Source organism: Clarias gariepinus, chromosome 15 (assembly GCF_024256425.1).
Source record: "Clarias gariepinus isolate MV-2021 ecotype Netherlands chromosome 15, CGAR_prim_01v2, whole genome shotgun sequence".
Lineage (NCBI taxonomy): Eukaryota > Metazoa > Chordata > Actinopteri > Siluriformes > Clariidae > Clarias > Clarias gariepinus.
This window is the reverse complement of record NC_071114.1, coordinates 22,532,034-22,556,487: the sequence shown is the minus strand read 5'-3', so window position 1 is coordinate 22,556,487 and position 24,454 is coordinate 22,532,034. Positions and strand designations below refer to the sequence as shown.

The window sequence follows — 24,454 nt, the reverse complement described above, 5'->3', positions numbered from 1 at the left end:
ACAATTAAGTTATTAACCTTTAAGGTTCTAACTGCAACTGTATGGTTATGAATACCACTTTAAAGGACGTTACTGTAAGTTATAACTGTCACTTTAAAGTGATGACCGTAAGATGTTACAGCCAAAAGTAGCATTTACGTTGCTCAAACCCTTAAAATTCCGATTTCAAGCAAGATCCAGAAGCCTGATTTACATGAATTTAATCCAAAACCTTTACACTTCTTCACAATCATCCGCAGTTTGCGTTAGAAAAGCCAACACTAAACAAAACTGAAACGCTTCAAATAGTGAAAACTGAAAATATTTCATGAGATCCACGAGAAATTCTGTGTACCTTTACTGTCTGACGCATAAATTTTATTCACAAAGGAACCCGATTAGCGAACTCCTCCTCACCCTTCTCCACAGTGAAACGCGATGGGATGCATGGCCGTTCCCCCACTCGTATTCCATTAAAATCCCGTGTCCTGTGCTCGGATTGGCTAATAATCCTTATTCATAAGCGGTACACCAATAGTAGTCATGAACACGGGATGCTAGCCAATCGTGAGGTAAAAGGCGGGACTTTTTGGAATACGGGTAGGGATACGCGTTTGTGCCTTTTGGGGGAAAAACATGGAGTCGGAAACAGTAAGTTTGTGAATTTATTACAGACTTTCGCAAATCACAGTTCGTCACATTTTTTTGTTTCTGTGGGTAAGCTGTAATTCCTTTCATTTCGACAGACAGTCAAAATGCTGGCCGTGTTAACAGCTAAATGTTTTAAACGTTAAACGCTTAAATGTAGCAAAGTTTTTGTGGTTCTCTATGTAACTTAGCTGGCTAGCGGGTCTTTTTTTTCTAGCTAACGTTTGTAGCATCGGAGCTAACCAAGTTACACAGTATGCCTGTGAATGTTATAAAAGCCGAGAATCTCAGTTTTTATTAGTGCGTTTTTTATTACTCATTGGTAAGTAAAATATTGGTATATATGTCTTTATGTTAGTGTAATATTGTTGTGTAAATGTTGTGTAATATTTTCTTAAAACCTAAAACTTTATTTAAAAAAAAATAATAAACTCGTTGTTGTTGTTATTAAACATCAATTAAATTGTTGTTAGAAAACTACATTTCAAAAAGTTACAAAGAGATTTGTAATTCTCCTGCAACATTTCACAAGTGTTGTAAACTGTGTCTAAAACTTAGACTCAACAAAATACACAAAAGCACAAAACTGGTTTTATATCCAGAGAACAGACATAAAATTAATATGGTTTCTGTTAAATTTATCCTGTTCAGTATGAATGTAACTAAATTTACAACAATGACACAATCTAACTGTCTAATCTACTAATAAAGAGTTTAAAGTATTTTTAAAATATCCGATAGCATTTAGAAGTCTATTTGCACGATAATTTCACTGCGCCAGGATTTGTATAGTATTTTTTGTACATAAAAAGACACTAGTACCTCCAAAAGAAAATGAAGTGTTTTTGCACTCAGTGAAAGCAGTTTTAAATCTTTTTTTTCTTTCAGTGATCTTTTGGAATAAAAGGAAAATGGATACAGGCTCCTGAGCACTGTTGTCCCAAAATCTTCCAAAGGCCATGTCTCCCAAAGTAGCCCCTCAGCAGGCCAAGGCCGAGGACACGCCGGTGCAAGTGGCGGTGCGAGTGCGTCCACTTCTCCCTAAAGAAATCCTGCACAATCATGAGAGCTGCATCACCATACTGCCCGAAGACAAAAGGGTTACTCTCGGACATGATCGTCACTTTCACTTTGACTTTGTTTTCGAAGAAAGTGCTGTCCAGGACGATGTATATGCAGTCTGCGTTCAGCCCCTCATTGAAGCCTTTTTTCAGGGTTTTAATACCACTGTCTTTGCTTATGGTCAGACAGGCTCAGGCAAGACCTACACAATTGGAGAGGCTAATATATGTAAGTACTATTTTTTTTGTATTACCTCTGCAGTTTGTTTTAGTCTCTCAGAAGGCACTTATGCAATGCCTTAAACTGATAACAATCTCACATGATTGTCATATGATGCATGACCTGTTTCTTGTCTCTTACTGCAGTGCTGTTGAATTCTTGATTCTAGCTAGCAAGAAGGTGTTGATTAATTTTGTGTTTTGGTCTAATATGTGTTTAGGCAAATCACAGGTCAATGTGTCAAATGTTAATTTTGAGAATTTTTTTGTGAGGAGATCTTTGTGGAAGGAGTTGTCACTGCTAGTGTTAGGGGTGCTCTGATCAGGATTTTTGAGTCCAATCGTCGATCACAGGAATCAGAACCGTCCAATACAGATACACAGGTGTGTGTGGGTTACTGGGATCTGCAATTTTAAGTGTTCTATTTATTGTGTAGTATTGTTTATTTATTTAGTATTTATAGCAGTACAAATAACTATTCTAAACAGCAGAGTGCACAAATATAACTAAAATAACTGAGAAAGTATCATAAATGTAAAAGTTTTATTTTTTGAAAGGCAACATATGCAGGTTATAAAGAAACTGAAACCAATAGAACAGCCTATGCTTGACTCAAGAGCAAAATTTTGAATTTCTTCAAGGAGCTCTTACACACATCTTGTTTAAAATGTGGCTGTTCTATTATAGTTACTCAATATAACATGCAGGACATGAAACAAAGCTGCATCAATGAATACATTTAAAACTCTGCACAGAAGGCTAAATAAACACAGACATCAGTCACTTTGTATTTTAAGAGGGGATCATGGCTACTTGTTAGTAAGCAGTGAGGCAGGCATTTCTTTATAAATATCAATATTTCAGAATTTTTAAGACTATTTCTGTCATTATTCATAATACGTGCAGCCGTGCTGAATTGTCATTCACTGTCAGCCCACATGCATGAAGTGGTATGGTAAACCCAGGCTGCCTCGGCCAGAGCTGGGAACCACTCTTTATTTCTGCATTATTATTTGTGTGGTAATGGTTTTAGCCTTTTTACCCGCTGCAGAGTAAGGCTCAAGCTTTTTGAGGGCTTCTGCTATAGGTGCTTGAGTGATGGTCAACTTACAAGATTGTCTTTTAAACCTAAATTATTCAGACTGAGATGTTCTTAAGTCTCGAATAAGGTTTAATGTTTTAAAGCTTTTGGCAGACATGGTTCCTCCACATGGTTTTGTGTAAAAAAACAACAAAAAAATTTTTTTATATCTTTTAAAAAGACTTGGTAATATTTCAAAACTGGCGATGGCACATTGATGGACCTGTCAACTCATGTATTTTGCATCATCACAATAGTATCAGCCAGTTGAGAGACAGCAGATCTGTTAAAACTAAATTAGTCAAATTCTAATTTTATTTGTCACATACTGATCAACGGCCGATCGATTGGAGCACACTTACTTAGTGTTTGGTAATGCTTTCTGGGTACCATGAGAGTTGCGTCAAGAGAGAAAGAAGGAGCCTGGTGAAAGAGGTAACTCTTTGTAGCTGTTTCATGGAATTGCTTAAACATATTTGAACATGGAAAAAGTTTGGAGAAGCATTATCTTTTTTTTTTTTGTTACTTGATCTAATGAAAATTTAAACTGAGTCACTAGTTACCATACAGATTGTGTAGGTGTGCTATATGGATACTGTCTTTATATAATCCATCGGCCTAAAAGGGCCACTATTAAGGGAATTTTCTTAGCGTGATGGAGTTCTTCATTGTCACATGCAACATGTTTGAGGACAAGATACTAGGACTCCAAGGGCTTAGACTGTGTTGGCAGGATATTTTGGTTGATGATTATAGTACAGAAGTGAAACTGGTCTGAATCTTTTGTTAATAGTGGTCTTATGGGAGTCCTTCTCACTGATTGATGTGTAATAAAAGATGATTTACAATAATCAATTGTACTACCTATAACTGCACCTACATGTTTTGTTCCAGTACCATGGAAAGTAAGTACCCTGACAGTATAAAATGCAATTTCACCATCAGATTTTCAGAAAAAAACTTATGACACACTGATTTGACTTAGTGTACTAGTCTGATCTTAAAATGCTTCTTATGACAACTTTGAAGTTTTGTGTTCTATCAAGGCCAGCGATTTTCTGGGTTTGAAGATGGTTGCTTGCTTCTTGTTAAAATCTTCCTATGAGTTCACACACATTTGGGAAGCCAACAACACTTCCCCCGGCGCAGCTGTCACTGCTCGAAAGCACAGCCCCTCTTGCCATCTGAGATCTTGCTTTTTGGCATTTGGCTGTGGCGAGTGATTACGAACCCACTGCTGTTTTTTTGGCTGCAGCCTCCTTTGGTGATGACGAGCAAGGAATCATTCCCAGAGCAGTGGCTGAGATCTTCAAGCTCCTGGACGAAAATGACCTCAGCGACTTCTCCGTCAGAGTGTCCTACCTCGAGGTTTACAAGGAAATCTTCAGAGACCTTTTGGAGGTGGAGACAGCGAGCAAGGACATTCATATCCGGGAGGATGACAAGGGCAGTATAGGTGAGGAGCTTGAGTTAGCTCAGGGTTTCCTGTAAAATCTGTAAAAAGCCTAAGAGAAATGTCATGTTCCTCAGTACCATGTAAAGATTTGCACAACTATTCAAATAATAGAATGTCTGCAATTAGAATTTGTGTGCCCGAAAAATATATAAGTAAGCGGTCATTCTTATTGAAGAATAAACAATATCGCCATGATAAGTTCATAATTTTCCATGGCCCTTTTTCTAACAACTAAATTTTAGTTTGTATCAAATGATAAGTATGTTATATTTGGCATTAACAGATGTCAATCATGCAGAATTGGTGGATAAACATCCTCATTGCTCATTGCAAGTCTGGATCATGTAGTGAATTCAAAGGCTCTTGGAATAAGTGGAGCTTAAATAGACAGTTTAGGGATGCGTTTGTGGGCTTGTTTGTGAATACAGAGTGCCCACGGTTGTCGCTGAGAACTCTGCAGGCAGTTCCTATTTCTTGATTCATGTCCAATAAATGGGTCTCAAATTAGCCTGCTTTTTTACATAAGAAATAGTAGCACTGACTACATTTTACTCACGATTTCAGGTGATAAAAGACTTTTGTCATAGTGGATATTAGAGGAAGTTGCTTATGCCATTCACTTTTTTCTTAAAACATATGTTTAGTCATGAAAAGCAATATGACAGATATTTAACAGTTATAATTAACATTGCATTAGTAGCATTAGTTGTTTGGCAGTGGGAGTGAAAGTAGGATTATCTGAAATCATTTCAGAGTCAAGCTGTGGCTCAATTAATACCACTTTTAACTCATGTCACATGTTTAAATACCTAACAGATTTATAGAAAACAGGACTGCACCATATAAAAAAGAAAGAAACTGTACACAAATTCATAACTATACTTTCATAACTGTAATAAATTTTAGCCTTTACAATTAAACTAAATAATTCTAATTAAATATTTAAAATAATTCCCAAGGGCTATATATCTGTTTATATTTTTATGTGATTTATTGTGAAGTACAGGTTGCTGTGAACAAGCAGCTCCTACTGAGGCCCAAATAGATTTACCCTTTATACAATAGATATATATTATTATGAGAATACTGGATACTAACACAATAATTTGTTGCTATGGTAGAAAGACTTTACCCATATTTGTAACAAATTTCAGAAAACTTTATTATGTACACCTGAATATTTAAGTGACATAGAGCTGATACAGTAATAAAAAACGATTTAGCATCATTCTGTTTGTATGTACTGTATGTATTATAAAGACTTGCATAAGTTTATGTGATTTTTGATTATTGCCTAGTTCCAGTGGGGATATTCTGTGAGTCTTCCCTCTACATGCAGCCAATTTTATTCCCACTAGACTTCCAGTCTCAAATTTGCATTGAAGGTGCAAGAAAATGTTTTTCTGTGCTTTTTTTTCTTCACAGTTCTGTGTGGAGTGAAAGAATGTGAGGTGGAGGGGCTTGATGAGGTCTTAAGTCTTTTGGAGTCCGGAAACACAGCTCGCCACACAGGAGCCACTCAGATGAACCCTCACTCTAGCCGCTCTCACACCATTTTTACTGTGGTGATGGAGCAGAGGCGTGGTGGCTCTCGGGCTGCTGGCAGGAACTCGCAGATTCTATCCTCTAAATTCCACTTTGTGGATCTGGCTGGATCAGAACGCATTCTTAAAACTGGCAACACTGGGGAGCGACTCAAGGAGAGCATTCAGATCAACAGTGGGCTTCTTGCTCTGGGAAATGTGATCGGGGCCCTCGGGGACCCAAAAAGAAAAGGCAGCCATATTCCTTACAGGGACTCCAAAATAACAAGGTATTAAGCTTAGTGTACATTTTTATTTGGTGTACAGAACACCCAAGAAAATGATTTATTGTATTTAATGTATTTGGTCTGTGTTAACCAGAAAATTATAAAGTGCTAGTCATAAAGAAATATCTTTAGGTATCAGTGGTGGTTTAATCCACTATATGGCCAAACGTATGTAAACACCTGACGATCACACCCATTTGTGGCTCTTCCATAAACTGTTGTTTCAAAGATGTAAGCACACAGTTGTATAGAATATATTTGTATGCAGTAGCTTTGTAATGTACCAGCTCCTCTAGTGCCTCTGTGAACAAAGTGAGATCTGTGGTTTTCCAAGGTTGGTATGTAAGAACTCATGTAGCCCAGGTAGAGACCCCAAACCTCAATCTCATTAAACACCTTTGAGGTGAAAGGGAACATTTTTTCAATCCAATTGAAGAAATTTTTATGCTTAGAGATTTTAAATAAACTCTTTACATAACCGGTGATCCAATATGTGTGTACATGCAGAAAGCAATTAACCAGAATGCAACTTTTTGTCATGCACAAATTGGCTTTACCTGCTGTGCATTGTTTAATATGCAGGAAATAAAACAGAAGAAGGAGGGTTTTTTTAATACTCTGATGTTAATTTTCAGTTGTCAAAGTTCAGTTGGACACTACTCTACATGTCAATCAGTGCATCTTCTACTGCCAAAGACCAGGGGCTAATAGGTGGATGTCTAAATTAAAGACTCCTCTCATTCTGATTAAAAGTTAATTCTGGTTAGGCCACACTGTTTACAATCTTTTGGCTTTTTTATGCTTTTAAAAATGCTTCCATATTTTAAAGTTAAGATGACTAGTGTAGTTATGACAGTTTATATTATTTTTACCACAAACACAAATTTATTTCATAATAGAGTGAGGAGTAAAATAACTATGGAAACAACAATAGATTTTAACATTGTCAGCTATTTGTTTTGTGGTCGAATGGTAATCAAATTATGTATTGGATAACAATAAGTGTAGTTGCAGTACTGACGATATTCGTACTGTAACAAGATTGTAATGTGATATTCATCAATATTATATTGGCCAGCCCAAGGGACCAGTTATTATAATTTATTTTATGCTTGGTGACACTTATTATTATTTCTTAATTGTTCCTTGTTTATTTTCTTTCTTTTCTTTAGAATCTTAAAAGACTCTCTTGGAGGCAATGCCAAAACACTTATGATTGCTTGCATCAGTCCCTCATCATCTGATTTTGACGAAAGTCTTAACACCCTGAATTATGCCAAACGTGCTCGCAATATACAAAACCGAGCCATGGTGAACTGTCATGGGGAGCCAGATCGGGTGGAAAGCCTGGAACTCCAGATCAAAGCTCTAAAGAGGGCGCTGGAAAACCGGCAGCGCTCTGAGACTCGAATCCTTGCTCGTTCAGAGCCCGAACGGCAGGTACGTCCCCTTGAACCAGATGTGAGCAAGCTGGAGGCAGAGAGCACCCACTATAGGACATGCACAGACTCAGCCTACAGGCTGCTGATGGAGCTGCAAGGAGAGGGATCGCTAAACCCGAGCCAGCTGCTTCGTGTAAAGGAGTGGCTTTGTGCTGTGGAGGAGGAGCGCAGCGGTTTGAGCACAGCCTCAGGGCTGGACAGTGGCATTGAAAGTAGTTCCACTGAGGACACTACTGCACTGAAAAAGGGACAGGTGGGCCATCTTTAATATAGTTTTATTGATACATCAACCATAAATGCACCCAGAGACCAAAATTCATTACTGTGTGTGTTCTAATATCTGCAGGAACAGGTCTCTTTTAGGCCTTATTTATGTGTCAGTTCATGTCTGACACTAACTACTGGTAGCAGTGCCAGTCTTCTTGGTCATTTTAAAGAGGGTTTCACACGAGAAGTGACAATCGTTCACCCTGCATTCATTTTCAGTAGGATACAAGCAGGCAAGGCAGAGTGACACAGACGGAGTGACAGGCGGCATGGCATGCATATTCGACCATAAGTAATCATTGCTCATGTGGTGCCTGTCAGAATCTCAAAGTTCGGGTCATGGTGCAAAAATTATGCTAGCATTGGCCAACAATTTCAGCTTGCATAGCAAACCTATGATGTCATTAAATTAATTATAATTTCATTAGGATCTGACAGAATTCAAAATGCAAAATTCAATTTCAAAATTCAAATTTAAAATGCTAGCTTGTTTGCGTGTTATATAATGACAGTATGCAAGTCTAATAGCATGCTAAAAATTACCTCTGTTGTAGGTCTGATTAAATTTCTGAATTTGAATGTAAGTTACTGACATTTCTAAAAAGTTTCATCCAAACAAACATTTATATTTTGGTAAAATAATATATAAAAATGTGGCCAGAAATTATTTTAATTATTTGGTCAGCAATTTCTGTTCTTATTATGTGGCCTGTTTAAAACAAGCATTTCCTGCATTTAGTGTTGCTAATACTTTTTATTATTTAAGGTTATTATTTAAGATATGCAAGCGGTAAATATATATATATATATATATATATATATATATATATATATATATATATATATATTATATTATTATTATATACACACACAGGATGGGCCATTTATATGGATACACCTTAATAAAATGGGAATGGTTGGTGATATTAACTTCCTGTTTGTGGCACATTAGTATATGTGAGGGGGAAAACTTTTCAAGATGGGTGGTGACCATTGTGGCCATATTGGATCCAACTTTAGTTTTTTCAATATGAAGAGGGTCATGTGACACATCAAACTTATTGGGAATTTCACAAGAAAAACAATGATGTGGATGTCTTGGATTTAACGTAACTTTATTCTTTCATTAGTTATTTACAAGTTTCTGACCACTTAAAAAGCAGTTATTAGCAGTTTACATACTAATGACATGTGAGGAGCGGATAGAAATTGTGTGTTGATGTCTGGTGAACGCAGTAACCGGGTCATTGCAGCAGATTTCAATGCAAGACACCCTATGAGACCACCCATCTCCCATGCTACAGTTAGCAAACTGCTAATAACTGCTTTATAAGGAAGTTAATATCACCAACCATTCCCATTTTATTAAGGTGTATCCATATAAATGGCCCACCCTGTGTGTGTGTGTGTGTATATATATATATATATATATATATATATATATATATATATACTTTTTTTTTCCTTCCTGTTCTTTTAAGGGAAATATAGAGAGCCATGTGGAGCGGATACTAGTTGGTTGTGTAACAAACCATACCTATTCCGTACCTTATGTTATAATTTGCTGTTGCCCAGGAACCAGATGTGAAAGAAGTGTGGAATAGGCAAAGGGAGAATTACATTTCCGAACTGCAAGCTCAGATCCAGCGATTAGAGCAGGAAAACACAGACTTCCTCGCCGCACTGGAAGATGCAATGGAACAGTACAAACAGCAGGTTAGAGAAGTTAGGTACATGTGACTTTTAACAGAAAGGAATGATGTATTTCAGATGCTTCAATGGCAGTATAGCTCAATTTTGTGCCTTGACTTTCAGAGTGATAAGCTCCAGGAACAGCAGGACATCATAGAGGAGTTACACTGTCTTCTGGCCCACCCAGGGATGGGGCTGCTGCAGCTGACACAGAGACCTCATACTGCACCTATTAACTCATTACAGCAAGCAAGCCTTGGCCCAGGCCATCTGACACCTTTCTGCAATGGAGAGGCTGGAGGAAACCCTGCACGGCAGGTAGATACTTTTAGTTATAAAAAATGTCTTACTTACTTTTTTCATATGGCTTACAAAGAAAAACATTTAATGCACACGTTTGTAAGATGTAATTTAGATAAATCTTAGAGTCATAACAGCTCTTCAATATTATATTGGTAGTGATAGTTCTAAAATTATTATAATATAATTTATTCCTGGAGTAACTCTAGTATGTACAAAAGCTATGGCATATACAATCTGGCATACTGATGTGTGGAAATGTGGCATTTTGGTCACATTCAATTGTTTTTAATTAAGTTTGCTAATGGTTTTTTATTAAAAATAATTTACATAGGGGGAGGACCAGCATGTCCAATTGACTCTACTTCTTATTAATTGCCTTAGTCATCTATTTGTTTGGAATCCTGTTTTAAAACTTTTATGTGATATTTTATAGGCATCAAAACTATAAATAGTTTGTGACATTTATCAATTCCTGGTATATTACATCTTAAAATAATGTTTAGTTAAAATATCTCTTCATGTGGAAAGCTGCTGTTAGAGGCACTGTAATAATCTTCCCTAACTATATGCCCTACAGTGTAAATTGCAGCATAAATATTGTTCTCTGTTTTCTATGCTTTCAGACAGGCCTAAGTATTTCTATGGTCAGTCAATCATTTTCTGAACAAGCCCAGTGGGACAAGGAGTGTGAGTCCTGTGGAGAAGGCAGCGAAGGCGAGAACACTGCTAACAGAGCAGTCAAAGACAAACGCAAGTATGGATGGGTACTCTTTATCTTGCTCCTTTAAAAAAAAAAAAATTGTTACTCAGACTTTGTGTTACTCAAACCTGTGCCCAGACAGACCACAACATGTTAGTGCATCTAAAAGTCTTTCATTTACAATGTATGCACAGGGTGAGCAACTTTTTTGAGTTTAACTTTTTGCAGTGGGCTGATCAACAATTGTGGCCATATTTTAGCCACAGGCAACTATAGAAACCATAACAACTGGCGTTGTCTTAAGATAGAAAGCAACATTCAGTGACTTGAGTGAAGTGAGGCGAAAAAATCACTCCCTGTTTGAGCGCAGGGTACAAAGAAGGAGGCAGCAAATTAGCATGAAGGGTGCCCTGAACCGAAATGTAATATGTATGCAGCATAGTGAAATGTGATTCTAGAGTTGTTATTTAGAGTTGGTGGGTGTGAAAAACACTTGCACACACTCCACTCTATAATGATAAGTTGAATGATTACAAGACATATTATTTGCTTTTACTTTTAGTGCGGTTACTGATCTAAATCTAGCTTTAATTCTTTCTAAGTAGCTTCACTGTGCATTCTTGGATTCTGTATTTATATGTTTTTTTCCCCTTTAAGATGCATAAATATTACCTGGTCGAAGAAGGATGCACAAATTCAAGGATCACCCAGAAGAGCCAGGGGACCCCTATCTCATGTCCTAGGGCCTGGCCACCCTCCAGGATTACACTACAGCAGACGGACTTGTGAGTTCAGCAGTGAAATGGTTTAAAGTAGAGAACACTTTAGAATTATTAGCACCCTTGGTAAAGATAGGTCCTAAATTTTCTCGGAAAATCACATATTGAAAATATGTAAGGAAAAATTTATTCTTTAATTCGGTAAAAAAAAAATAATAATTTTAAACCTTATCAGAAAAAAAATCTATATACTGTTTATCACTATTATTGGAACCCATAGAAATTCATGTGAACAAACTTTAACTGAATCATACTTCCAGTAATATTTTACCTTTTTTAAGCAGTTATCTGTGACTTAGGTACATAGGTATAACTATGCGGTGGTACAGAGGTTATAATGTTATACGTATCTAACAATCCAGTGTTAGGACAACAATTAAGTAATGAGCCTCCAGAATTGAAGTAGAGAATCTCTTTTTTTAGTGAATACCAAAACTGCCAAACACAGATGTTGCATTTGTGTGTCTCTAAAACATTTCTACTTAAAGATACATCTGGTTAAAATGACAGCAATATATTATAAATTTTATCTTCTGGTGAACAAAACAAAACATTTTGTCCATGAACACAATCTGTCTGTTTATGTCCATCTCATTTACTTTTTTATCTTGTAGACATTTTATAAAGATTTTTTTTTCATTATTTTAAAAATATATATATAAACCTAGTTACCCATTCTTACATGTGTATTTACATGTAGGGGCAATTTAGCAGTGCAGCATTTTCAAGTATTTTTAATTATCAAATAATTATATCAGTTACTATTTGCCTAAACTTTGACATGACAGATAATTACAGCAGTAGTGACGTTAACTAGGTTTATAAAAGCATCCTCACAGTAATTGTTATAATTATTACTGTGCAACAGCATTGCTATAAATATACTGTTTCTGTTTTGTAGGCTGTATAAATGATTTTACATCCGGTGATGAAACCATGTCTGAGCACAAAACAGTTCGAGTCTTTGTCAACTGTCCTATGCTCCCTGTATGTTCTTGTGTTGTTATTGTTTTTTCCTTTGATGTTTTATTTCCCCAAATGCTCTAGTGTCTAAAAATAAATTAAAGGTTGCACACTGTGTTAAGCCTAGTTTGTGCACTGCTTCTAACTTTAATAGTGTACTAAGCATTTGGTGAAGTACAAAGTTTTAGTATTTGGTAGATGTAGAAGTTAGCAACCCTGTGTCCAGACAGTCTGTGTTTTGTGTGGATAGCTAACAGCAGTGTCGGGGAGAGCTCAGTCCTGGAGAGTCTAAGAGGCTGCATGTGGGAAATGGGCTCAGAGAGAGGGTTGCTTCTGGCCCAGCAGAAGATCAGAGAGCTGTCTGTCACCATCAGGATGAAGGAGGATCTCATCAAAGAGTTGGTGAAAACAGGTAAATTGGTCATCCAGATGCGTGTGTGTCTGTGTCTGTGTGTTTATGTGATTTGAAATTCTAGAGAATAGCGATCCCAGTTATGAGAAGAACCAATTAAATAATAAATATAAATTGTGTTCCATGAATAAATAAAAAAAAGCCACATATACTTTACTGTAAAAAAAAGTGTTTGCCCCTTCCTGATATTTTTTTTATATTTGTTACACTCAAATAATTCATGTCGTCAAAGTAGTTTTAATATTATACATAGATATCCTGAGTAAGTACAAAATGTTTTTAAATGATGATCTCATCATTGATGATCTTAGGGAAAAAGCTGTCCAAACTTGCCTGGCCCTGGTATGTAAAAAAAGAAAAGGTGCGAATACTTTTTCACAGCAATGTACAGTACATTTTCTTCACATGGCCCATGTTATTAGGAATATGGGTTAATGCCCTATAATGGAAGCTTGGAAGTGCTTGAACCCACAACCTTCTGATCAATAACACTTAATCATTGAGGCACCACTGCCCTCAAGACTCTTGAAATAAAGTAAAATATGCCTATTACATGAAATAATAAATATATAAATTTATGTAGTGGGATAAATATTTAATCACAGTTAAATCATTGGCAACATGATTTTCTTTCTGCTGTGGTGTTACAGTTTTACTGATTGTAACAAGTCATGTGACTTATTAGATTGTTGCCCCAGTATTTTTCTATTACCCTTGACAGGACCTTTATGATGTGTTTCCAGGGAAAGATGCCCAAGCCATGAACAGGCAGTACAGCCGAAAGGTAGCCGAGCTAGAGCAGGAGGCTGAGCAGGCACGCGCTGAACTCACAGAGGCCCACAAGCAACTGCAGGAGCTGGAGGTGCAGGGCAGCCGTGATGCTGCTGACCGCTCTAAAGCCCAGGAGTGCAGGAGGAAGATCGCAGCTGCACAAAGCAAAGTGCAGGTCAGGCTGTTGCATTTATTTATTAAATTTTTGTTTATCAAAAACTAGCATGTTATGTAAATGAATGTTTGTTTAAGGTCACATAAAATGCTCTGAACACCACTTTGCCGAATTGCGTTTTTCTAGCCAATCAGAACACAGAAACCGGAAAAGGCTGGGGGGGGGGGTGGTTCTTCTTTTAACACATGCATGTTTATTGTATCTTTTCAGGCATTTTCCCCAAATTTGTATTTATCATTGCAACCAGAGAATACTTTAATTTGAATTGTCTGGGTGTGGCACCCCAATAAAAAACAGTTTCCTGCTTTCCTGGTTTAGGGATTTATTTTAAATAGGTTAACTTGTAGCTTAAAAGGGAACAAAATTTTAGGATGGTTTACAAAAACTGTAAAATTAATATTTATAGCAATGTTTCTGTTAGGCTGCATTTTTCCCATAAGGCCACAGTCAAAATGGCAAGAAAATTATCATCTTGTTTAAACCTTTCCTGCTACTGCTAGTTCCAGTGTTGTGCAGTTATAAGATGTAGCCATGGTGAGTTTTTGGCAAGTATTCATTTGAGTACATGCCTGATATGTACTGTAATTTTATCCCTGACTCTTAACTTGTGGGCTTTGTCACCCATTTAAACTATTTACCAACATAACTGCAATGTATTACTGAAGCAGAGATTGCATGGTTTTATTTGGGCAAATAAATTTGAAGGGAGCATTGGCTTTATGATTTTTACTTGAGGGTTAAAGAGTAGATTTCCCATTGGAGTCTTATGACATTGGGACAAAGCATGTTAGGCCTTCAGCTATCACCATCCTTTCACCATGTTTTTTTGCTACAGATTGTCCTCAGGCACTTGAGCTAGTAGAATAATCCAAAATAACAATTCCTTACAATGCCTCCAGGAACACTAGTGTCACATGGATAATTGACTCCTTGGGAGATATGTTAGTTACTTTAAACAGAATGCCTTTTCTGTTACTAAAAAAACATTCAACTGCATATTCCGATTAGCCATAACATTACAACCATATAAGAGTAACACGTTAATACCAATTATCAAATACATACAGGTAAACTGGTGAAAGTATCACGGGCACTTAAGGCTCACTCATGCCCATGGGGACCAAAGGCCGACCCATTCAATCCGATCCCACAGAAAAGCCAATGCATCACAAAAAAGGCTAATGCTGGCCACAATAGAAAGATCCAAGAACATCACACCACAGTCTGTTGCACAGGGGGCCCAGCAGTAAAAGAGCCCAAGACTGCCACCCCAGCTTCCAAACTTCCCAGATCCCAATCAGATTAAGCACAAACAAGTCCAATCCATGGAGACCCTACCTCTCAACCCATAGCACCCAAAGGATCTGCTGCAAACTTCCTGATAGTAGACACCACAGCACACCCCAAGAGGTCATGTCCCAAGAGGCCACACCTGTGCCAGGGGTACAAGGGGAACCTACATAATACTGGGCATAATGTGTTGCGTTGTAATGTTATGGCTGATCAGTGTATATCGATAATTTGTCAATATGTGATTACTTTCAGTGTCTTGAGTATCATTGTGAGTTTGTGCTGCAAGTTTGAATTTATTTTACAGATGAGGTTTTAATGGGCTTAATCTGGTGGTCTGGTGCCCAAGCTCGACAGCACAGCTGTGGTGTACACATTCGGTGTACCGAATCATGCATTGTTCCTCGATACATTACATTATGATCAACACTTAGTGTGTCAATGAAATAAGTCATTGTTTTCATTGTTATGAACACTATTCTTTCTTTCTTTCTTTTTTACTTGCTTTCTACAAATAATTAGTTTGCATCTGTTTTGCAGTATAGCACACTCCTATTATCTGTACTATATTAATTATATAATTTATATACTGTAGCATATTGATAAAAAATGGATATGACTGGATGATGAAGACCAAAATGTGACATGTGACATCTAAAGTGGTAGTCAGATCTTTTTTTTTTTTTTTGAATGGCAATTCACATCTGAGAAGCTTCACACTGACTTTAAGTGAAGTTTATAAGCCAGCAGCCAACAAGAAGTCAGAACTGGAGTCTCTTTGTTTGGTTAAAAAAGGACCTCATTATCAAGAAGCAGCTATACCAGATTATTTGGTTTATTATTTAGTGAATGTTGCTTGGAGCATTTTTTTTAAAAAAAGCTAGATTTTCCCAACATCCTCTTCAACATCACACACCTAGTGTTTTGCATTTCTGTATTAGCAGGCACGTTGTTCAATAAAAAATGTATAATGTGTTCTGTATTGCCATTTCATATTCACTTTCAGTGCATTATTTTATTATGCACATCAACTCACAATAACTAAATGACCGACTGGACGTTCACTTGTGGTTATTTAGTAACAGCTCTGTCAGGTAAGCTTAATCATTCAGCTGGAGCTCATGCATGCATACTGCTAGCAGTTAAATATCATTAATGCTCTTAGCATATGCTGTCCCATCCACTTGCAAAGTTTGTGGGTTTGCCACTGGATAGGATAGCATATGCTAAGAGCTAGTGGGTTTGTTATAGGATTCAGTTTTTTTTCTCTGCTTGCCATGATTTCCCACAATTTCAATAGTGATGACAAAGAATGTCTCATGAGCCTTAGAGCACATGACATTGTTTCGTGTGTTTTCCTGAATGACTGCTAAGTGTGGTATAAGATTTTCTGGCAAAAGGATATGCACGTGTTAATTTTTACCAAAATATTCCTTGGCTTTGTGTAATCTTTAAGTCCATTGACTGAACAATTAAAATTTTTCATCTAAGCTCCAGCTCCAAGTGTGATGCCTTTTGTTTCTGATGTTTCCAGGTACTAAAACAGAGGCAGAGAGACACTGCACAGCTGGCCTCTCTGTCAGTGCAGAATGAGCGCCGTGTGCAGGAGCTGGAGAGGAGCGTGCAGAGCTTGCGGCAACAGCAGGACCAGCTACAGCGGCGCCTCCGGGAAGAGAGTCAGCAGAAGAGAAGACTGGAGAGTGAGATGCAAAGAGGCAAACACCGTGTAAAGGTGAGCACATGAGTAATAGATGTTTAAAAGAGATCAGAAGTACCACCTATATTTCTTATGATCACTCACACAACAGCTCAATCTTTGCTTGACATCCAGGTTTTTTTTAATATATGTCTGTATCGGGCATGCCAAATATAATGATCCTAAAAGTTTGTAATAGAAGTGGAGAAATTGTGCGTTTACAGGTTATTCACTTTTTTTCAGGAGCTGGAGATAAAGAACGAACAGCAGCAGAAGATTCTACGGATTAAGACGGAAGAAATTGCTGCCTTCCAAAGGCAAAGAAGGAGTGGCAGTAATGGCTCAGTCGTCTCACTAGAGGAGCAACAGGTGGAGACCTAGAAAAGCCTAACCACAGCATAAGCAAAACAGAAATGAAAAAATTATATAATTTTATATACATTATAAAAACCTCCACTTGTGTGGTTAATGTGGTTTTGGTTTATAAGGCAAACTGGTATTACTGTCTCATGACTTTTATTTACATGTTGTAAAAAAGTTATTACACTTTACTCACTCATGGACAAGCATTCTAGCTTGTATTTTGAGAACAGTGTTATTTTTGTTAAACATCTTGTCTCCAACTTTCTGCTTTTCTCTAAGGGTAACCTTATTTCAGGTAAAAATGTAGCATGGTTTAAACTGTTGCAGTCGTTTTTGACTGGTATTGATTTTTTGAGCAGAAGATAGAAGAACAGAAGCGATGGCTGGATGAGGAAATGGAAAAGGTTCTGGAACAGAGAAGAGGTCTGGAAGACCTAGAGGGGGAGTTGACCAAAAGAGAGGAGATCCTGGCCAAGAAGGAGGCATTGCTTTTGGAGCGTAGTGGACTGGAGACCAAACGACTCCGGTCTAGCCAGGTACATCTGACCCCGTTCATCCAATGTCTGTACACTTTGATGCAAAACTCAGTTCATACATTTCAAACTCATTGCCAATGTTCTTGCTCATAAAATAGCAATCTAATTGTTCAAATGTTTAACCCAAACAAAACCTTATAGCAACCATACACCCTTAAAAATACAAACCCAACCTTATATAAAGCCTGAATATTGTTTATTCCCAAAAAAGGCAGGTCTAAAGTACATAATACTGTTATTTCTTAAATAGAATATAATGATGTTCTGAAAGTCCATTATGCTCATTTCACTCTGCAGGCTCTAAGTAAGGACCTTGTAACACTGTCGAACCGTATTGAGTCACTGGAACGGGAACTGAGTGAGCGGAATGGTCAGCTGCGCAGCGGCAGCGCCCAAGACTCGCAGCATATTCGCCAGGAGATCTCCAACCTGCGTCAGGAGAAAGAGCAGCTCCTCAAACAGCGAGTAGAATTGGATGACAAGCTCCGCCAGGGTAACCTGCTGTCTCCTGAGGTGGGTAAGCAGAAGGGGTAAAACAGTATGCAAATTTTACAGTTGGGTACATTTCTCGGTTTTGAAGTCAAAGATTTGTATGTTTTCTGTACAGTGAATTAAAAAAGAAGTAATTAAATTTCTCTTTATTTATTAGGAATTTATCTTGTAAACATATAAGCTTGTAAACAGTGGCAATGTAGCCATAAGTTCTTGAACACATAAGGAATGCATTACCCAAGACGGCTGGATTGACAGTTGTCTGGAAAATGATCATAAGTCACAGAATGTCATCTCTGAAAGAGCTGGCTGTTTGCAGAGTGCTATATTAAAGCATATTCATGGAAAGTTGACTGGAAGGGAGAAGTTACACAAGCAACAGGGGTGACTGCTTAAGAAGATAGTTAAGGAAAGCCGATTCAAGAACTTGGGAGAGCTTTACATGGAGTGAAGTTAGACTGGAGTCAGTAGATCAAGAACCGCCATGCACAGACATCTTCAGGAAATGAGCTACAGCTGTCGTATTTCTAGTTATCAAATCATTCCTAAACCAGAGGTAACATTAGAAGCATTTTACCTGGGCTAAGGAGAAAAACAACTAGACCTTTGCTCAGTGGTCTAAAGTCATCTTTTCAGATGAAAACAAATTTTGCGGTTATTTTGGAAATTAAGATCCTAGCAGATTAATGAAGAATGGAGATGCACAGGATCCAAGTTGCTCGAGGTCCAGTGTGAAGTTTCCACAGTGGGTGATGATATGGGGTGCCATATCATCTGTGGTGTTGATCGACTGTGTTTTATCAAGGCCAAAGTCAATGTAGCCGTTTATGAGGAGATTTTAGAGCACTTCATGCCTTTGTTTACTGACAAGCTTTATAGAGATTCTGATTCGTTTCCCAGCAGGACTTAGCACCTGCCAGCAGTGCCAAAACTACCACTAACTGGTTTTGGTGACTATGATATTACTGTTGATTGACCAGTAGGGCTGCAACTAATGACAATTTTGATGATAAATTAAGCTATTGATTATTTAAATTATTAATTGATTAAAGGGATGACAAATTGGAACTTGTACGTTTAGCTTCAGGTTCTTTTGTGCATGTGGTAAACGGTCAAGATAATAAAGACAAATAGTTCACAAAAAATATCTTTAAATGAATATTCCTGATGAAACTAAATCTAAAACCAAGGAAAAACAAAAGTAGCAGCAATAAAATACAACTGTTAATTAAAGCCTAAAGATGGCATTTATGGGAGTTAAGTTAAAATTGTAAAAAGTCTATGGTGGAGGGGCGTGGTCAAGCTAAATGTGAGGGGCCTGGATGTGAAGTAAGTGAGAAAAGGATGAGAACTTGGCTAAGTAGTGTGTCTGTGTGTGTGCGCGTGTTGCTGTGTGCTGAAAAAAGTTGAGCACACCACGGCATAAGAGAGTGAGAGAGAACATGTGTACAAAAAAGTGTGTGTGTGTTTTTGTATGAGTAGAACTGAAAATAAAACTCTGACTTACAGCAAAACACAGTCACTAATTATCCACATTCTCTTCAGGTTTGAATTCTTTGCTACTTACCTGACGCCCACGTCTTTCACAAAGTGCCACTTGGCTATGCCCCCACCAGCACAAAGTCTTTCCCCCTAATTCTAGTGGCTGTTCGCTCGAGTTAAGAGTAAAATGTTCCCACACTTATAAGACTTTTACTGGTGAAGGTGTTATCACGCTATTACTCACTTAACTTCAGTAACTCCCTTGTCAGAGTGTTCACAGTTTGCACCCCGTTGGCCAGCCAACTTGCCTGACCTGAACCCAACCCAACAATATAGATAGGTTAAGGGCTGCTATTAAGGAAACCTGGTCTGTAATAATGCCTCAGCAGTGCGACAGTTTGATCACCTCCCTGCTGTGCCTCATGCATGAGGTAATTCATGCTAAAGGAACACCAACCAAGTATTGAGTGTATAAATTAACTTCATTAAATCTAAAGTAAAGTAATTCTGAAACACTGAGGATACATGGGTGACTATATATAGCCAATCACATGGTGGCAACTTTAATAATTAGATATAGTCAAAACAAGCTGCTGAATTACAAACTAAGCATGGGATTGGGATAAAGGTGATTTAAGTAAATTTAAACATGCCATGGTTGTTGGTGCCAGATGGACTGGTCTGAGCATTTCCAAAACTGCTGATGTACTGGGATTTTTCATGCACAAACACCTGAATGATTTACCGAGAATAGTCAACAATATTGGAAACTTGGATTGCTAGAATGTACTTTAACTCCTCCGGCAAGTTTCTGAAAACTTTTCTGAAGATATTTCTGTAAGGGGAATCCCCTCTACATGCTCACTCTTTTAACTTTTCTGTAGGAGGAGCGCACATTGTTCCAGTTAGATGAGGCTATAGAGGCACTGGACGCCGCCATTGAGTACAAGAACGAGGCCATCACACAGAGGCAGAGGCAGCTAAGGGCGTCAGGTAGCATGCTTACTCAGTGGGAGATGAACCTGATGGCCAAACTTACCTACCTGTCTGCCTCTGAGACACGTGCTCTTCTCTGCAAGTACTTTGATAAGGTCTGTGCCTTCTCTTTTTAACTGATGTTTGTAAATGACTACTCTCAAAGGGGGTGTATTATGATGTGTATTTTTTTACATTCGTATTTGGTGTTAAAATAGCTTACCTTGACCTATTTTATTTTATTTGTTTTTCCTTTGTGGTGCCTGTGAATTCTTCTAAAGGTGGTGTCCCTGCGAGAGGAAGAGCGGAAGCTGCAGATGGCCCTGGCTGAGCTAGAGTTGCGGGTGGAGGAGCAGCAGCACCTGGTTGGATGGTTGGAAGCTGCTCTGGAGCGGCAGCAGCTGGACACAGATCGCAGGCTCACCCAGCAACAAAAAGAGCATGAAAGAAATGTGCAGCTCCTTCTACAGCAGTGCCGAGGTGATTGTCTCACCGACACACTTACTCAGACACTTTCATTTATTTTGCTTTATATTCTTGGTAATAGGAAAGCAACAGGCAGTTTTACAGAATTATTTAAGAAAAGCTGTAGTAATAATATAAATAGAACCAGAAGGGTCTACATTTTTACATCTTAAATATTTCTATTTTATACTTTGATTAAAACAAATTTTACTCACAAAATTACTACATATTGTAGATTTAATATTTTACATTCTTTTCTATTGCCATTTCTAGGGATGCACCGAAATTTCGGCCGCCGAAAATTTTCGGCCGAAATAGCATTATCGGTTTCGGCCGAAACGTAAGAAAGCGCCGAAAATAAAAGCCGAAATTGTTGCCACGCCTCTCCCATCCTCCCGTCTCGTTCGCGCTGTCATTACGCATCAAACACGGAGTATGTCGGCGGTTTGGAAGCACTTCAAAGTTTCAGATGAGGACAGCAAAGTTGCAATATGCAACATTTTTTTAATACAAAAAAAAAAAAAATATTTTAAACATGTTTTTTAATGAAGCCATTTTCGGTTTCGGTATCGGTTTTCGGCCAAGTGCATCCAAAAATTTCGGTTTCGTTTTCGGCCCAGAATTTTCATTTCGGTGCATCCCTAGCCATTTCCCTTCCTTATTACCCTCTCTTTAGGTAACAAACCGTGTAAGCATTTTACTGCATATCATACTGTGTATGGTTGTGCATGTGATGAATAAAATTCTTACATTTAAATTAGATATAATTCCAGGGAAAATTGTGAAATAGGGTGCAAAGGCGCACTACTTTGCTTTAAATTAGAAAAACTCTAGGTGCTAAAGCTTTAGTTCTTGGCAAGAGGAGTCTTTCGCATTGTCTCAGGACAGATTTCATGTGTCGTTCAAAAATTGAGTGCAGGATGTTTTTTCCAAAGTGGTTCAAAAGCAGTTTTAGGTGAAGATCAGCCAGAGTAAATAATGCATTCATTCCTATGACAAAATCTGGTATTTGTCAGGTCCCAAACAAGGGTTGATTGCTCCCAAACAGTATGACCAATATTTCCTATTCTTTTTTGTAGTAGGCAAGAGACCTGTCTCTCCATTTTGATAAAAGTTTTGTGGGAGTTGGTGCAAAATTGAGCCTGCATCAGTGCGAGAAAGTGATGGAGGTAGTTTTGGGGGAAATCATTCTAGTCTATAAAAGGCTAGAATGGAGAATTTGGGGTCAGTTTTGGAGGGTTTTTTATTTTTGATTGGCGTGATAATTTTAGAGCCCTTGACGTGTCTTGTTTTTCCGATCGGGCACAAAATGGGAAAGCTACAGCTCCTGGAGGCAAGGTATTTGTTTTTATCACAAACAACTGCTAATAACTTGAATTAGACCCTAAGTGTATATTTTATCAGTGAGCAATAGGTCAAGCTGAGCGTTTTGATATAAGTTTTGTACATGCAAACTTGGGGGGAACTTCAGGTCGGAATAATTTGGAAAGTAATAGCACACTTTACAGAGCCATTTTTGTTATTTACAGAAAGTGTAAAATATGTATGTATGATGTCGTTAGATTTTTTTCAACAGCAAAGAGCAATGATAGGAAAAGGTAAAAAGAAGCCCTCATAAAAAGGAAACAACTTAATTTGCTTAACTAAGCAAGTCCAGGGATTGTTTGGGTAAAACCTAATATTATAATGAGCACACTTGATTGATATCCTGCCATTTTTCTAGTTAGCTTTTGAAAAATTAACAAATTGTTCATGCTTTCATTACTCATCCTTTAAGCTGCATATTGTTGCCATAAAACCAAAATAATTAGAAAGTGCTAAACATAATTGAAAAATAATCACTTTTAATTTCCCTTGGGCTTTAAAGATAGTGCTTAATTATAATCCCATAAATTTAAAATAGCAGAGACCATCTATACACTGCATGCAAAACAATAACAAACAGAAAAGGAAATGTCTAAAGAGGGTTGAGGATATTGGTCTAAAGTAAGATGCAAAGGCCAGGCTGAGTCATTCCTCTTATTCCTGTGAAGAAGGAGTTGTGAAGGAGGCAGGGAAATGACATACCTACATTTTCGACAGAAAATGCAGATTACTGGCAGCAGGGAAGAGAAAGCATTAGGCAAAGCAAAATGCCAGGCATGAAGGTCAGCATAATCATTGACTGTTTTAGAAATGTATTTAAAAGTTTATAATCACCATGTTTACTTTGGATCCAAGAAAATATTGAAAATGATTCTGATACAGTTGTGTTTTAATTTAAAACAATTTCATTTGACAATATGATCTAAGGTAATAGGTAATTTAGGTAAGTTAAGTTTGTTCTACTTTGTGAATCAGCTCCTAAGTCATTAATTGTAATGTGATTTGGATGTAAAATACATTCTATTCCATAGATCAAATGGACGAAGGCCTTGCTGGGAGGCAGCGACAGTATGAGGGACTCATCCATAGCCTGAGTAAAGAACTAAATCTTTGCAAAGCAGCCAATCAGGAGCTCAACAACAAAATAAAAGACCTATGTGGACTGGGAGATCAGAGCAAGAGTGAGACTTTAATTACATGTCATAATAAGTAATAAGTGTAGTGTACTAGTTCATGGTGCCATTATTTTTCCCCATTATGTAACAGTCATGTAAATTGAGAATCTACAGCCTTAATAAAACTTATTGAGCAGTAGCTAGTATCCTTAATTTTTAATTATATACACGTTTATCTTGTGTACGTAATGTATTTTATATATTGAAAAATAATCGTAATTATGGGAATTTTCATTGCAGGTGGAGTAGACAGGGTGCAGGGCAAGGCAGGTGGAGACAGTACTAAGTACACTCCTGAACCTGACAGAGTTCACAAGTCAAAAGAGGAAATGAGGGACTTGGTAAATGCACCATTGCCTCCCACATGGCGGCGCTCTTCCCTACCCACTGAAGACCATGAAATGGAGGAGCTTCGGCAGAGGGTAGCTTGTGAGCTGCCAGCCAACAGAATTGTCCAACCTAATATAAACATGACCACTGCGTACTGGGGCGGTACAGGGTCGTTGTCCCTTACCAAACCCCGTAGAGAGAGCCGGAGGTCAAGTCTAAACCCAGGACTTGGTTCAAACTCTGCAATCATTGACGTTCGGAAAAATCCATTATAGCAAGCTAATAATCGGACACCTGTATCTGTTTACTTTTATTCTCATGCATTCGTTTTTAATTAAACTGCATCTTTGCTTGTCTATAAATCTAGTGGAAAATTTATACTATGGACTTTTTTATGGCGTTATATAATATTTTTGTATACAGTACTGAGGCACTTTATTCAACTCTTGTGTATGCTCTTGGTGAATATTTTACAAAAATTTACATGCTACCTGGGCTAAAAGAACAATAAAATTTTTGTACATCA

The 24,454-nt window shown here is 37.7% G+C and overlaps 1 protein-coding gene across 3 annotated transcripts; it reads left to right on the top strand.

Moving 5' to 3' along the window:
* The first annotated feature begins 588 nt into the window (after positions 1-588).
* Positions 589-24,290, top strand: kif7 (kinesin family member 7). 3 transcript variants are annotated; one of them, XM_053513684.1, is made up of 19 exons: positions 589-630; positions 1,516-1,917; positions 4,245-4,445; positions 5,871-6,258; positions 7,428-7,950; positions 9,540-9,680; positions 9,780-9,974; positions 10,583-10,713; positions 11,317-11,444; positions 12,652-12,813; positions 13,557-13,759; positions 16,584-16,781; positions 16,989-17,114; positions 17,468-17,644; positions 17,942-18,157; positions 20,503-20,709; positions 20,875-21,073; positions 23,455-23,604; positions 23,839-24,290. In XM_053513684.1, exons 2-19 carry the CDS (start codon positions 1,587-1,589, stop codon positions 24,201-24,203), a joined length of 4,041 nt encoding a protein of 1,346 aa, XP_053369659.1. In that variant the 5' UTR covers positions 589-630; positions 1,516-1,586; the 3' UTR covers positions 24,204-24,290. The 3 variants fall into 3 exon arrangements, with proteins under 3 accessions (XP_053369659.1, XP_053369658.1, XP_053369660.1); XM_053513683.1 differs by lacking the exon at positions 589-630 and adding an exon at positions 686-949; XM_053513685.1 differs by lacking the exons at positions 589-630; positions 1,516-1,917 and adding an exon at positions 2,161-2,291.
* Positions 24,291-24,454: the final 164 nt, after the last annotated feature.